General features: G+C 42.5%; 2 protein-coding genes across 15 annotated transcripts in view; one reads left to right on the plus strand and one right to left on the minus strand.

Annotated features, from left to right (window-relative positions):
* Positions 1–14,549, minus strand: part of LOC309623662 (glutaredoxin-like protein C5orf63 homolog) — a 33,308-nt gene extending 18,759 nt beyond the window's left edge. For 2 of the 5 annotated variants that reach the window (XM_082380753.1, XM_082380752.1), the window contains exon 1: positions 2,100–14,549. In XM_082380753.1, coding sequence (XP_082236879.1) covers positions 2,100–2,360 — 261 coding nt within the window. In that variant the 5' untranslated portion in view covers positions 2,361–14,549. The other 3 variants (XM_082380756.1, XM_082380755.1, XM_082380754.1) reach the window with 3 other exon arrangements.
* Positions 1–14,667, plus strand: part of LOC309623660 (uncharacterized protein) — a gene marked incomplete at its 5' end in the record, with an annotated part of 202,569 nt that overhangs the window by 41,990 nt on the left and 145,912 nt on the right. The gene's annotated exons all lie outside the window — the stretch shown is intronic.

The raw sequence follows: 14,667 nt of genomic DNA on the forward strand, positions 1-14,667 counted from the left end.
GTTCTCTGCAGCTGTAACTGAGATGGGAAGGTAGGGATGTGGAATAATATCTACGTGAAACTTAGCCCAAACCTTTCACTTTGCATATTCTTCCTCAAATAATTTTGTCTCTCAAACTTGCTATGTGATACTAGGGGAAGGATGAAGGAAGCTCACCTAGTCCCTGCTACCTGTGTAGCTACACATCCCTGGATCCAGATAGTTTCTCCCCTTCAAAATAATTGCAAACAAGATTAAAACTGCATGCAGGAACGATTCCAGCTGGCTTTTGGCTTCCTCTGATGTACACTCCTTGAATAAAGCAGTGGCAAAATTAGATTTAAAATAAGGAACATAAAAAAAAAAACGTACTACTTGTACCAGATCTCCTCAAGGTCCTGCTACGTGTGAAACCCTGAGCCCTGGCATTAGAGTAACTAAATGCATCAGCCAGCTGGAGTATGCACATGTTATGAAATACAAAAACCTTAATAATAAAAAAAAACTTATTTTGAAGGCATACTTCCACATTGCCTCTGGGTACTTAAGAGTCCGCGAGAACCAGGCATCTGGAATAAAATTGAAATACAGTCCAATAAATTCCGAAGCTGGAAAATCCTCCTCTCTATTTCCTTACCTGCCATCAATCCATCTAAAGAAAACCACATAGCCATATTTTCCTCCGATAAAGGAGACATAAAAATATTGATCCTTCCTTGGCAGGTAGCTACTACTGACCACAATAAGCATGAAGAAAGAAACTCTGCGGAGTCTGCCTTTCTAAAACACCAGCCCCGCCAACCTTAATTTTCACAACAGGCCCTTTCTGGTTCCAGGCAATTCCTCAGCAGAACAGGACCCAGGTTATTAGGCTACGACATTTCACACAGAACCATGATTAGTTCTGCCTACCCCCAATATTACTATAACCACTCAGTATTTCCAGGGCACACCTCTTTTTCCAAGTGTTTTAAATCTCAATGCATACAGCTGTAAATATTGGTAGAGAGCCTCATAAGCATTTTCACACAGTATTACTGAGATAATTAGTAAATGAGAAGACTGTGGCCTCTAACAGCCACTTCATCTTTAGCAGTCCCACACTGAGACATGGCTCTCATGGCTGCCTAACCAAGGTAATGTGTGGTTAAGGAGATGTGCTTATGCTGGGAAGTGTGCTAGAAAGTGTGGGGGGGCATAACAGATCTTAGACACTATCCCTGTCCTGGAGGAGCTGAGAATCTTGGGGTTTAGCTGGGCCATACTGTGGATTTTTCTTTTAAGTGCTCTAAAATATAAAGTACGATGTAAAAAATTTCTGTTAAGAAACAAGAATAAAGATCTGCCAGGCAAAAAACTCCTTGTTCTTCAACAGAACAGCCTTAGAAACAGACACTTGCCTATTCACGTTAGCAGCAATTTAGTAGGGACTTCGTAACTCTGGACTTACTTAAAAAAATTGTATGAGCGATATTTGTCAGGGGTGACTGACAAGGCTAAGTATTTGAGAACTGTACAGTCTCTGATTTATTCTCTAATGGTTCAGCACCCAGAGGGCTGCTTTTGCCCAACAAAGGCAGACAGGAGATCCAGGCAGCCCCAGGACTCACAGCGCTCCTGCCAGCACCCACGATTAAACCTTTCAGCCCTCAATTAAAGGTCAACATGGTTGCTCAAAAATATTTATTTAAAAAGGCAGTCATCTCAGCCAGTCGAGATTATATTACCACTTCATAGAACTCGAATAAATCCGAAGCAGGGCATCTGTGAATCACGGAAGAAGCATGAAGCTGTGATGTTTTCTGCTTCCTCTTAAAAAGCTACCTTTCCCACCCGTGATTCTGTTCACTTCCCAGAGCGCCATCGCGCGCGCGCGCGCGCGCAGACACACACACACACACACACACACACACACACACACACTCACGCTTATAATTTGACCCCGGAGGTTCACGGATTTATGGCTCCCGGTTTAATTAAATTTCCTGTAGTGACAATCGAAACCGGCAGCGTGCGGCGCAGTGTGGGGCTCCCGTGCCCCCCTCTCCAGCCCGCGTGCCGGCTCCAGGGGGGGCGTCCCGCGAGCGCCCACCTGCCGGCGCCCGACTACCGGCACCCACCTGTGCTTCGGCTGCTCGGGTCGCCGCTTCCGCCGTGCGCCGGCACTTCCGCCCCGGCCGCCAGGAGCCCGCCCCGCACTTCCGCCCCGGCCCGCAGCCGCTCGGGCTGGCGTCAGTGGATCCCAGGTCCGAGCCGATCGTCCCTCTGAAGGCTGGCCGCGCTTGGGCTGTTACGCATGAAAAGAGAGATACAAGAACCAAGGCCACACTGTTTAAAAAAAAAAGTCCACGGAAAAGTGACCTGGCATGTTTGGGAACCATTAATAACGAGCATCAGGTGTGAGAAAATAATAAGTAATACTCTAACACGTATTGATTGCTCACCATCAGCTTTACGTTCATAACTTGATTAATCCTGCGAATAATCCTATTAAGTATTATTAGTACCATTTTACAGAAGAAGAAATGGAGGCTTAGTAGCTTGCCCTAGTTCTCAGAACTAGAAAATGGCAGAGTTGAGATTCCACCCCATGCAGTCTGATGTCGGTATCCCTGAGCTTACCACTGTGCACTCAGTATGTATTCAGTGCTTTAAGAGAAGATACAAAACAAACCAAGGTCAAGAATGAATCCCGTAAACAAACCACGTTGGTTATGTGATAACTTTTAGAGGGCACATCTAGAAAGTAGAGTTTTCAAATTCTAACTTTATCACTTCAACATGTGCTGATAACAAAAGAGGGGATTTTGTGACTGTCAACAGACTACCTATGATTATTTTTGAGTTGATACACTTTGATAAAACCTAATTTATCTGAAGAAAAGAAAAAAAAAAAAAAGATCGATCGACAAAGTATGCTCCACCTAACAGTTGCTGTTATGTTACCTTTAAAGAAGTTATCTTGGGTCTAGTTATAAACACCTTGGTGGTACACGCATACCTTTGTGGAGTGATAGAAAAGCTTCCTAGAAATGCAACTCCAAATCAACTTCCAAATCTCATTTCTTGTTGGAGAACGGAAATACTGTAAATTGGATTTATGACACCTGATTTCATCCACTGAACGAGAAGAATGACTCCACCCAGGGTCACCAGTGAAGGCTTTTAGCATTGGTTACTGGTAAATTTCTCCAAAGAGCCAAAAATTCACAAATTTTCAGAATTTGAATTCAATTAGTAAGAATTTCTTGGGTTGTTCAGACCTCCTCATGATTGTTTTAGTTGAGGGTGGAAGTCCCGTGAAATGGCTGGGCATCTCTGAGAACTCACTGTAATCGATGCCCAATCACTTTGGGAGAGCTTGTCTGAGTGCTGCGAGCGCAGAGGACCAGTTTACCTCTAGGTGTAAGACTCACAGTGCTGGGCATATGAGCTAAGCTTGGGAAAATGTCTGAAGTCTGACCAGGAAAAATTATTGTCTCCAAAATAAAAAAAAAAATCTGCCAAAGCAAAATTAATAAACATTTATTAATGGTTACAGACTGTAATACTGCATCAGCTATATTAATTGCTGGATTCATTGTTCAAAACAATTTCATTATATTTGAAAACAGTTTTTAGATGAGATGCTCTTCCTGAGGGAGAATTCTTAAATATACATGATGAGTGTTGAGAAATCACAGCATATTTTAGATACTTTAGCCAAATTATTTCAAAAGCAAAATTATAAAATCTTACATAGCAAAATTATGAAGTGTGAGATGTATATAGATTTTAACATGGTTCACGTGATGTGAAAAGTAAGAGTCTTAAGAGAATATGAAAGTCTTGGGACTTCCCTGGTGGTCCAGTGGTTAAGACTCCCCACTCGCAACGCAGGGGGCCTGGGTTCGATCCCTGGTCAGGGAACTAGATTGCACATGCCGCAACTAGAGATCCCGCATACTACAATGAAGATCCCGAGTGCTGAAACTAAGATCCAGTGCAGCCAATCAAATAAATTTTTTTTTTTAAAAAAAAGAGAATATGAAGGTCTTAGTGTAGCCATGGGTCTTGTGCAATTTTGTTCACTCAAAACGGGCTTGTCATAGGCATTTGATCTCCATCTTGTTCTCTAGGTCTGGACTCTAATTCCAAGCTATGCTCTAGGAATCTGGATAGGACCGGTGCAAGGATCTCTGTGTCCTGGAACATCCGTTCAGAACTGACATGGGTTGAGTTGTCTCTTAGATCTCAAGGCCCTGCCAGCTTTGCTGTCAGTTCTGAGAGAGAAGCCTGCTCTAGAGGAAGCCTGCTGATAGAGCCTGGTCCGCAACTCCTGAGTTAACTCCAAGGGTACTTTAGGAAACACATTACCTGTTCTTCCAGCGATGACCTGGAGCTAGGCTGCCTTCAAGACCTCCTAAGGGCTGGACATGTGGTGAGGAGTGAGGCATCTTCACTTCTGCCTGCCAGGCTTTGCCTCTGAGAGAGCAGGAGCAAAGAAATGGCTTTTGATGTTAACACTTTCTCTTGAGAACACCTTAGAAAAATAATGTATGTCCTGACAGTTAATGACTGTCATGCCAACTCTATTTTACAGTAACCTGGCTCTGTGCTGCCACTGAAGAAACATGCAGTATGAACTTTGACTAGGAGGGACAGCCCCAATAATTGCCCCAGCTGGGTGATGTGATCATGATGGTGGAGGTATTTAGAAACCTGGTAGGTTTCCTTCCCTGGTTTTTTTCTGGTCTTTATAGTGAGCTTATTTGTTTATCTCATGAACGTCTCATCCCCAGTACTGAAAACTCTGCGGGAAGTCATCTGTAGGGACCAGATATTGTGTTATGTTTAAGGTCATGAGAAAAACAGTGGCAACCTCCCAAAGAAAAGACTGGCTTCTGAGTCTGGATGTGTTGGGTCAGTGGGGTCGCTGTTGACTCCCCCAGGCCAACCATTACAGGAAACAGAATTATAAGTCTGTCTTACTAGGGAAGAATGGATCTCCGTAGCCTGATTTCTATATTCCCCTTGACATTTAAAAAACTCTGCTCTTCTGCCAGACATTCAGAGGAGAGTGAAGAAAATTTTAAAAGGAGAAAAATGTTTATTTGTTTTAAAGCTTTCTCAGTAATCCACTTATGCCATTTACATTAGTTAGAGAAACTTTCCATGTAAACACCATTAATTATGTAGCATAAGAGCCAAATAAAAATGCTAAAAAATAAAAGTAATTGTAGAATAAATTAGTGTAGCTTGAGTGCACATATATTATACAGAGACTGCAGACTTAATACATTTTATTGAGGGAGGTGAATTTGTAATTTTCTATTGTTTGAACTACTAGGATGGAACCAACAGAAATGACATTTTACAGATGGATACCAAAGCTGTTAAAGTTTAAACCCATACTGGCAATGAAATTATGGTTTTCACAGGGGCCTTGACTCATGCTCCCTCTCTATATCTGTCTTGAAAAGACTATGGGAGGAGATACAGATTGAGTGTTCCATGGATTTCCCCAGAAGGTTTGCTGGAGCAGGACCTGACTGTCTACCCCCAAATCAGTAGACTCCAGCATCTTCTCAAGTGCAGTAACAGAAGATGGCCTGTGTCTGTGCGAAAGGCAATGAGTTGCGTGTACCCTGCCAGGCAGAGAAGGGCAGAGACTGAAGCTGCTGAGGAAATCTGGTGTGGGGACCTTGTAGTAACAATGACAGGAAAAATGTACTTTACCTTTTGTAGTATTTTAGAAGTTTTCATGTATATTATTTATTTTGATCCTTCACAGGAATGCTGTAACATAGGTAGGGCATGTATTTTTACCAAGCCCATTTTCCAGACAAGGAAATTGATGCTTTAGGGAGGGAGATCACAGTGAAAGCATGTCCTAATTCCTATCTGTATTTTTTCCACTACCACACTCATATTTCTTTTTAAATGTAAATGAAAATCTCGTGGTTTAGTGTATAGCAATATTTTGTGCTATGTGGCATCTTTTAAGAACATTTGAGTGCATTTACATCATTTCCTCAGGGAAAACTTTGTTTTACTTAGAGAAGCAGGAAATGGAGTTGAAATGGGAAAAGTTTTTCATTTTTATGGATTAAACCCGTCTGTTATGTTCACTAAGCCTGCCTGGATCATGGAGGAGGATAGATTTCTCACAGCATGAAGAGAGGAGAGAAGAGGAAAAAGTGCTTCCTTCATTCCCTGATTCAGATCCACACCTATCCAGGGAGTCCTGTTCAGACAAAACAGGGCAGCCAGCCCATCAGTCAGACAGAAACACGTCCCCACACTCTGTGGAAGAGCAGTCTTCCACAGGGTTGAAGTTAACACTCACTGCTCAGAAGAGTTCTGAGGGATAATTTTTTCCACTGCTTTCAGCATCTTTCAGAAATCTGTTTAAATATTTTGCTATATTATCTACTATGTCTGCACAACACAAAGTAAAGGGAAATTATCTTTCATTCATTTATTCGGAGTAATGCTTGCTGAGTATGTACATTCCAGTGCTAGGCGCTAGAACTCTGGGGTTGAACCTGGTAGACATGCCCCTTGGTGTAATGGAACTCACAGTCAAATCTATAATCAAATGATCACATCAGTAAATATTTACTGATCTTTACTGTAGAAGTCCCTTTATCCAATGAGAGGGAGACTGGTAGCTGATTAGGTGATTGGAAAATGCAGGTAGAATGGGAAATCAGTTAAATGTGGGTAGGGGTACATGTGTGTGTGTATGTATGTTTATGTATATATAACAATTTTATTTTTTACTTAAAACACATAAATGAAAATTTATTTGCCAAATTTGGTAGGACCAAGGTGCTTTCTTTGAGGATCAGTCTGGTAACTGAAGGTTTACATTATCTTTCTTGCATAAAGCCCACTCAAAATGTATATCATCTATAATTTTCAGTTTTAGACACTTTAAAGTAGAGGGAGAACGTAAAGACACTTGTGAAGTAATTTGAACTCATTTAGATTTTTATTATTTTTCCCCAATCTTTTATACTTGTCTTGCCTACAGTTTAAGAGCAATTTTTTCTCCAGCTTTTTCAAGTTTTTTCATAGCATTGAACTTAAGTTTTCATAGAAACACTCTCTTTTTATGCTCATATTCGATCAGTTTATGTGATATTTAATTAAACTATATAATTACAGTAATCAAGTTCAACTACCATAAACAGGTTTGGAAACAAAAACAACCCTCTCTTAGTAAGGCTAGAGCTCAGCTGGTGGGGTGGAAGTGATGAAGGTATTAGGTGGCAGAAGTCACAAGTGTTTATCATACTCTGGCAATCAGTCAATACATTTTCCAGATGGAGTTGAAAACATCAGTTAATTTCCCAGAGGAGCTCAATTAAAAGAGTTTCTATTATGATTAAAAACTAATAAACATTAGTAAGGAAAAGCAGTGGGTGCCATAAGGGTCTGTAATTGGGGGGATGTGACTCAGTCCTGGGGTGTCAGGAAAGGCCTGGCAGAGAACGTGACAGTTGAGTGAGATCAGAGGATGATTAGGCAGCTGCTCAGAGAGCGGCTGGGGCAGGGGGTGCGGAGAGAAAAGAGTTCCAGGCAGCAGGAGCAGCAGAGTCAATGGTGTGAGGGCGGAGGGAGTATGTGTTGAAAAGGAGGAAGTGAAAGAAGCCAGTGTTGTCAGAGCCAAGAGCAGACGCTGGGGAGCAGTCCAGGATGAGGCACAGGGGGGCGGAGGCCAGTTCACACCAGCTTTCTAGGCTCTGAAAAGCAGGAGGATCTTCCTCTCTATTGACCACGGGAAGCTGTCAATGGTTATGAAGCAAGAGTCGGCTTATTTGATCAAGAGCAACAGCTGATTTGTGGAGTTTTGACCTCCAAATCTGATTTGGGCACTTCAGATTATTTGTTTTTACAATCTCAATACACTAGAGGTAGTGGAGAAAAAAATATTTTCTTAACCTCTGGCACCAGGATATCTCTTAGGGATGGAACTATCCTTGAATAGGAAAATACATGCATCAGCTGCTGGTGGGCAAATTTGAGGATCTGAGCGTAGATGTCAAGATCATAAGAGATGCTAAATATCTCTGCTGAGAAAGTGGGAGGGAGGGAGAAAGAAGGAAGAGGCAGGTATTGTATTAGTTTCCTAGGGCTGCCGTAACAAAGTGGGGGCTTAAAGTATCAGACATTTATTCTCTCACAGTTTGGGAGGCTAGAATTCTGAAATCAAGGTGTCAGCAGGGCCATGTTTCCTCTAAGAAGCTGTGGGTAGAATCTTTCCTTGCCTCTTCCTAGCTTCTGGTGGTGGCTGGCCATCCTGGTTGTGTCTTGGCTTGCAGCCGTATCACTCCACTCCCTGGCTCTGTGGTCACATGGCATTCTCGCCATGCTTCTCTGTGCCCCTTCTCCTCTTCTTATAAGGACATCAGTTATATTGAATTAGGGGCCACCCTAATGACTTCATCTTAACTTGACTACATCTGCAAAGACCGTATTTCTAGATAAAGTCACATCCACAGATACTAGGGCTTAGGACTTGAATGTGTCCTTGGGGGGACATAATTCATCCCGTGACAGGGACGAGGAGGCGAGAAGGATTAGCAAAATGGTGGGAGGTTAAATGGCTAGGGTGGATACAGCCAGTAAGAAATTGATGGTACTAGGATGGCAGAAGGGACTAATTCAGGGTTTTCAAGTGCTTTTCTTACAGTGTAAGATGTAGCAGCCTGCATAACATCTCCCCCATTGTATCCATGTGTTGGCTCCCACCTTTCCGTTGAAATTTCTGGTACCTATGTTTGCTGATGCTTTGGAGGTAAAAGGGAGAGAGCACGTGACAAGTGGAGTCATGGAGAAGGATTTGGGTCCCATGTTAGGGTGATGGACACCAAGGGTGTAAACACAGGAAACCTCACAGAGAACAATTCAATAGAGACTGGAAAGCTGAACAAAAGTACTTCTGTGACTGTAAATCCCCCCACACCTAGATACTCAGAGAACTATTGGATTTCCACAGTCTCCAGCATGGGGGTTTGGGTCAACCTTATCTCCATCTTATTGGGCTAGGATCAGGGTTTCAAATACAATTATTAAAACCTTCCACTTCACTTTGTACTGTCAGCCTTTTTAAGATATGTGCATGACTTTAGCTAAATTAAGAGTGTTTGTGAGTTGCTTAAAAAAAAAAAGATGGGACTTCCCTAGTGGTCTAGTGGTTAAGAATCTGCCTTCCAATGCAAGGGAAGCAGGTTTGATCCCTGGTCGGGGAGCTAAAATCCCACCTGCTGCAGGGCAACTAAGCTCGCGCACTGCAGCTACTGAGCCCACGTGCTCTAGACCCCACACGCCACAACTAGAGAGAAGCCTGCATGCCGCAACAAAGAGCCCGCCCACCGCAATGAAAGATCCCGCATGCCACAACGATGATCCTGTGTGCTGCAGCTAGGATCCAACGGGGCCAAATAAATAAATAAATAAATAAATATTAAAAAAAAAAATTAAAAATCCTGTCTTCTAAATCTCTTGCCCTAGCATTTTCTGAATACAAAAACTCCATGTGGGGACTTCCCTGGTGGTCCAGTGGTTAAGACTCCGTGCTCCCAATGCAGGGGGCCCAGGTTCGATCCCTGGTCGGGGAACTAGATCCCGCATGCCGCAGCTAAGATCCTGCATGCCGCAACTAAGACCCAGTGCAGCCAAATAAATAAATAAATATTGAAAAACAAACAAAAAAAAACCCAAAACAAAAAACGAAATGCAGTCTCAGCCCCAGTCCTGGATGGACTGAATCAGAATCTGCATTAAAAAACAAAAACCAAAAACTCCACGTGGAATCTCACTTTGATGGCAGGAGAATGTTCTCTGAAGGTTAGTTCTCATTTCTTGTCAGTCTCTCCTTCCTTCTCAGAACACCTTTCTATTGCAGTTCTCCGTTGGTGGCTGAGGCATGGAAGCTCTTACCCACCTTTCACTCAAGTTGGCGTCAGACTCTCAAAATGAGGGAAAGGATTTCCTGTAGTGAGTCCAGATGTTTGTGCTCGCATTATTGCTATTAGCCATCAAGTCTGAGCATTGTACAAAATTAAATCCATCCTTGAGGCCTGGAAGGGAAGACGATCTTGAAAACAGTTTAACATCCTCAGAGTGAAATAGCAGAAATGGGGGGAAGAACCATTATCTCCGTTAACTATGATCTCACACGACAGCATTGATGTTTATTTCTGTGCCTCATTTATGTTGGGATTTAACGTAAATGTGGTTTTAAAACACATAGAAGCCCCCTTAAAACCTAAGTAATTAGCAAATTGTTAGAATAATTAATAAAGCAGCTTTTTCTGTAAGCAGCTTGAAGAAAATGGGAAAATTTGCAGTTGGCAAAGGCATTATTTGTGGCTAATCCATTATGCCTCTGTGCAGGTTTTCACCCCATATTGTAGGTATTTCATGAGTGCTGAGGCTGCTCAGGCAAAATGAAGCAAAAAGCAGAGCAATTATCCAGAGCCTATGAACGCACTATGAGCTTACGGTTAGATATTTAGGCAAGAAGTCTCTAGGGTCTTCTCCTACTTTGTGAATCCTGCGTGAGTTGTCGGCTGGAGTAGCTGGATAATGCTCTTCTTTACCCCTGAAGGAGTTGGCTCACCCACCCTTTCCTCACCTTATGCCAGAGAAATCATGTCCTCTGGCTGCCGAGGGAAGATGGACCCTCTTGGTAAACCTGATAGTCATCCTCTTGTGCTTTCAAGAACCAGCCTGTCTCCCCCTTGAACCAAACTATCTCTGCATGACTCCTGTCTGCTGAGGGGAGGTGTCCTCTACAGAGAAGACACCCATGTCAGGGCCAGGAGTTCTGAGAAGGCCCAGAGCATGCTGGAGGAATGGCCTCTGAGGCTGGACCCAAGGCCTATGCTGTGTGTTGGGCTCTCTCGTTCTGGACAGGGTTCTTTTCTATAATTCCTGTGTGAGGTTCTATTTCCACAGTTCCTGCTCTTCCCTTATTAGTCCTCATAGCAACCCTTTCATGACAATTATTCAGCAGATATAAGAGGTGTCAGTCTTCTCTGACATCCACATTTTGACCATACCTTAAGCCCCAGACCATCTTCTCATAACTCTATACAAACTCTCAGTGGCTAACTCATGTTAAAAAGACTAAAGCAGAGAAAGAAAAAAAAAAAAAAAATCTCAGCTTAAACTAGCTCATTGGTGCTAGTTACCCTGAAGGCATAAAGCAGTCTCAAGTTTTAAACATTTCATTTTTTTAAAATAACAGCAAGTCAAGTGGGCCAGGTTTCAGAAATCTCTTGAAATAGTAATACATTTTAAAAGATTCTTTCTAAAATCAAGAGTGTTAGCTACTTTCTGGGAAAAAGCAGGAAGACTGAAAAATAACAGTACTTGGACAGGTGTGAATGTTAGAAAGAAAGTGGGGATCAGTTATTCCCCATTAGTCGAAGAGACAAGTCAGGAGTAATTGGCATAAGCTTGGTGAAAAAAAAGACATTTAATATAAGAAGAAAACTCATTATAAGTACAAGGAAATTTTGGCATTGCCCTCTTATACTGCTGGTGACAATTCAATTATAGTATAGTCATATTTCTTATTTTGTAATTGTTAATCGGTTAAGGCATAGATCATCTTTATGAAACTTCTCTTTGTGCGCGCACGCGTGTGTGTATGTGTGTGTGTGTGTGTGTGTGTGTGTGTGTAAATGAAGAAACAGAGACACAGGAGGGACCTAAGTTACTAGCTCCATTCATCTGGGGAAAGCTCACAACCCAGAACTACTCTTTGCTTCCACTACTGTTAATGAGGTAGATGGTTGCTTGTGAAGGCATCTACTCAGTTTTTTGCCCCCCAGGGTGTAATTCTGGGGTTATTCGTGCCTTCTTGGTTTAGCACTGGTCTCCTTTATGATCATCGCTGTCTATCATTGTAAGAGCAGATGATGAGGCAGAATCTAAGCAAATGGAATGGTCAGTTCATGTTTCATTGCGTTATCTCTGCCCATCACCCATTTTTAAAGCTTTTCTGGTTGTATATTCTCTCATAGCTTGCTTGGATTTCTTTCCTCTTGGTCTGGAAAGAGAGAGAGGGGAAGAGCGAGAGAGAGAGAGAGAGAGAGAGGCATTTGAAGGTTGCTGCCACCTCATGTCAGCTGCGCTTCTGCAGGTGATTTGCATGCCACTGTCTGTGTGCTGTAACTCAGTATCTCAATGGTAGCCTGACCTTCAACAGCTGCTGAACCTCTTTGTCTCTAAGCAGGGGCAGAGGAGGCCATTATTGCAAGGAAATAACATGTGGCTTTCCAAGCTGCATGAAATACATCTGTTGTGACTAGGTGAATTACATATTCATGAAAACTTTGAAATGGAAGATCCTCCACTTGCCAAACACTCACCTTGACTGAGCACAAGGCCCGGCAAACAGTGCAAAGCTCTGGCTTGCTCATTTCTTTACGTGTGCATCACGAGCGCAGGTTTCTAAGACATGCCATGAAAAGAAAGCTGGGAAGAGTTCTACATTTCCATGACTTTCCAATGGAATTCCATGATGATTACACTTTTATTTCATATCAACAAGTACTTATTAAGTTCCCACCATTCTAACATTATCGTAACAAACCTGCAATACTGTATTATTAGGAAAGGAATTTACTGGTCACATGATGAGTTTCTGCAAATACTATGAAGATCACCCTTCTCCCATTAAACAGAGTATCTAACTAGCCTGTGTAAAACTATTCACACCAAGATGATGAGTTTTGATGTTTCTGTGTCTTATTAATTTCTGATTAATTAGTAGAGAATCATAGAAACTCTCCCTATCTTACAGATGGGAAAAATGAAGCCAGTAACATTGATGACCAAAAAGATTATGACATTTAAAATGCTGTCCTTTGTTCTGTTCATAGCTCATCAGGGTGTTGTTCCAATGCTGGTTAGGTTCATGTACACGCTGTTCCTCCTACCTTCGGCCATCCCTTTCTCGGCCCTAAGATCTCTCCATTTTTACGTTCTCTGCTGGGCTGACTGTGCTGGATGGATGAGTCCACTCGCAGCTGTTCACACCGCCTTCCAGTGCTCCGGTACTGCAGGGGCTGGAAAGAGACTCCCTTGCAACTAGGGATCCAGGTGTGATTTAGGGCTCTGCTAATCGGATGCATTCACACAAGACAAATTCAGAACTGAGTTAAATGGTGACAGCAATGGTGGTATATTAGCCTCCCCACCACCCCAGCAAGGGTCTAGTAGGAGCCAACAGTTGTGATCCCTGGAGAGCTGCTAGTGAGGCCTATTCGTAGAGCCAACATTGCATTGGCAGCCTCTTGATTCCCAAGCTCCCTGAGTTTGGCAGAGAGGACACTCCCCTTGGGGGGTGGGGAGAGCTCTGCAGTGTTGGTCTAGAATTCTCCTCTCCAGGCTCAGCATAGAGACTGCTCCTCCTGACCGTTCAGTGATTCTGTTAGCATCTCGGTCTCTGTAGTAAATCTCTTTCTACTTACTAGCTAGAGTGGTCTCTCTGATCTGCAACGGAGTCCTGACTCATCCACTGCTCAAAGATCACCTGGGAGCCCAGTGCACCCTGAGTCAGCCCTTGTTCTGTCACATCAGATTACACTTAAGTTGCTCTCTCTCTCTGTCCTTCCCACCACCCCCTCGACCTCAGGCTGTAAGGTTATTCATCTTTTAGTCCTGCTCTATCTGTGATAAAGCCTGGCCCATAATATTCACTTAAGAGATGTTTGTTTAAATAAATGGATGGATGACTAAATGCACAGGACCAAATGTCCTGTGACACTGAGTTCATGGCAGAATGAAAAACTTGTTAAAAATGCAATTTTATTTCATACATATGCCATGAGTGTATTTTATTTAATAAAATGCAGCAAGGCACACACTTTTAGCTTGATATTAATCATTACCTTTTACTTAAACAGTCAAATGGGATTTGCCGCTCGGCAGTTAAATATCTTGCTGTCGCCGGAAGACAAGCAATGCGCATTGATGAATGTGAGCCTTGCCTCTTGGCTCCTGCCTCCTGCCCATTACATTTCTTCCTGGGTACATTCCAAACAGGTGGTACTAGACGCCTCATTAACTGCATGGAGCTATCGAAATTGTGGGTGAGATGATCTCTCACCAGAAACTAAGCCCTGCCTTTTTTAAACACCACACTGGACTTAAGGCATTGATTCTCTCTGTCTTGCCATCAGCAACAGACACTGGCTTATGGTGCCAAGAGCCTGAATTGATGTTACATCTTACCTTCCCTCTGATCCTCCCTTCTTGTTATTATTCAGTCTGCTCTCCATCATTTATCTGTTTCATTTCCCCATTAATGTGTATTAAGTGCCTACAGGTTACATTGTAATAATAATAATATAATTTTTTAAACGGCTTTCTCAATTTGTAACTCATTTAATTATTGTTAAAACTTTCTGAGATCGAGTGGGTAGGCATTGTTATTCTCATTTTATTGGTGAGTGCAGAGAGATGCAGAAAGGGTAAGTGTCCTGTTAAAAGTTATTCAGCAGAACTGGGCCTACATGGTACCAGCTGACCTTACTTATAGGTTCAGTGTTTGCCTTGATCCCATACTTTTTATGGCAAGAAATAAGATAAAGATAGAGACATAAAATAGATGATATCAAATCTTTTAAGGCTTTGCACTGCAAACCAATATATCACATAGGAGAAGACATAAAAGGAATATCT

The sequence above is a fragment of the Balaenoptera borealis genome, assembly GCF_965194805.1.
Source record: "Balaenoptera borealis genome assembly, chromosome: 2".
Lineage (NCBI taxonomy): Eukaryota > Metazoa > Chordata > Mammalia > Artiodactyla > Balaenopteridae > Balaenoptera > Balaenoptera borealis.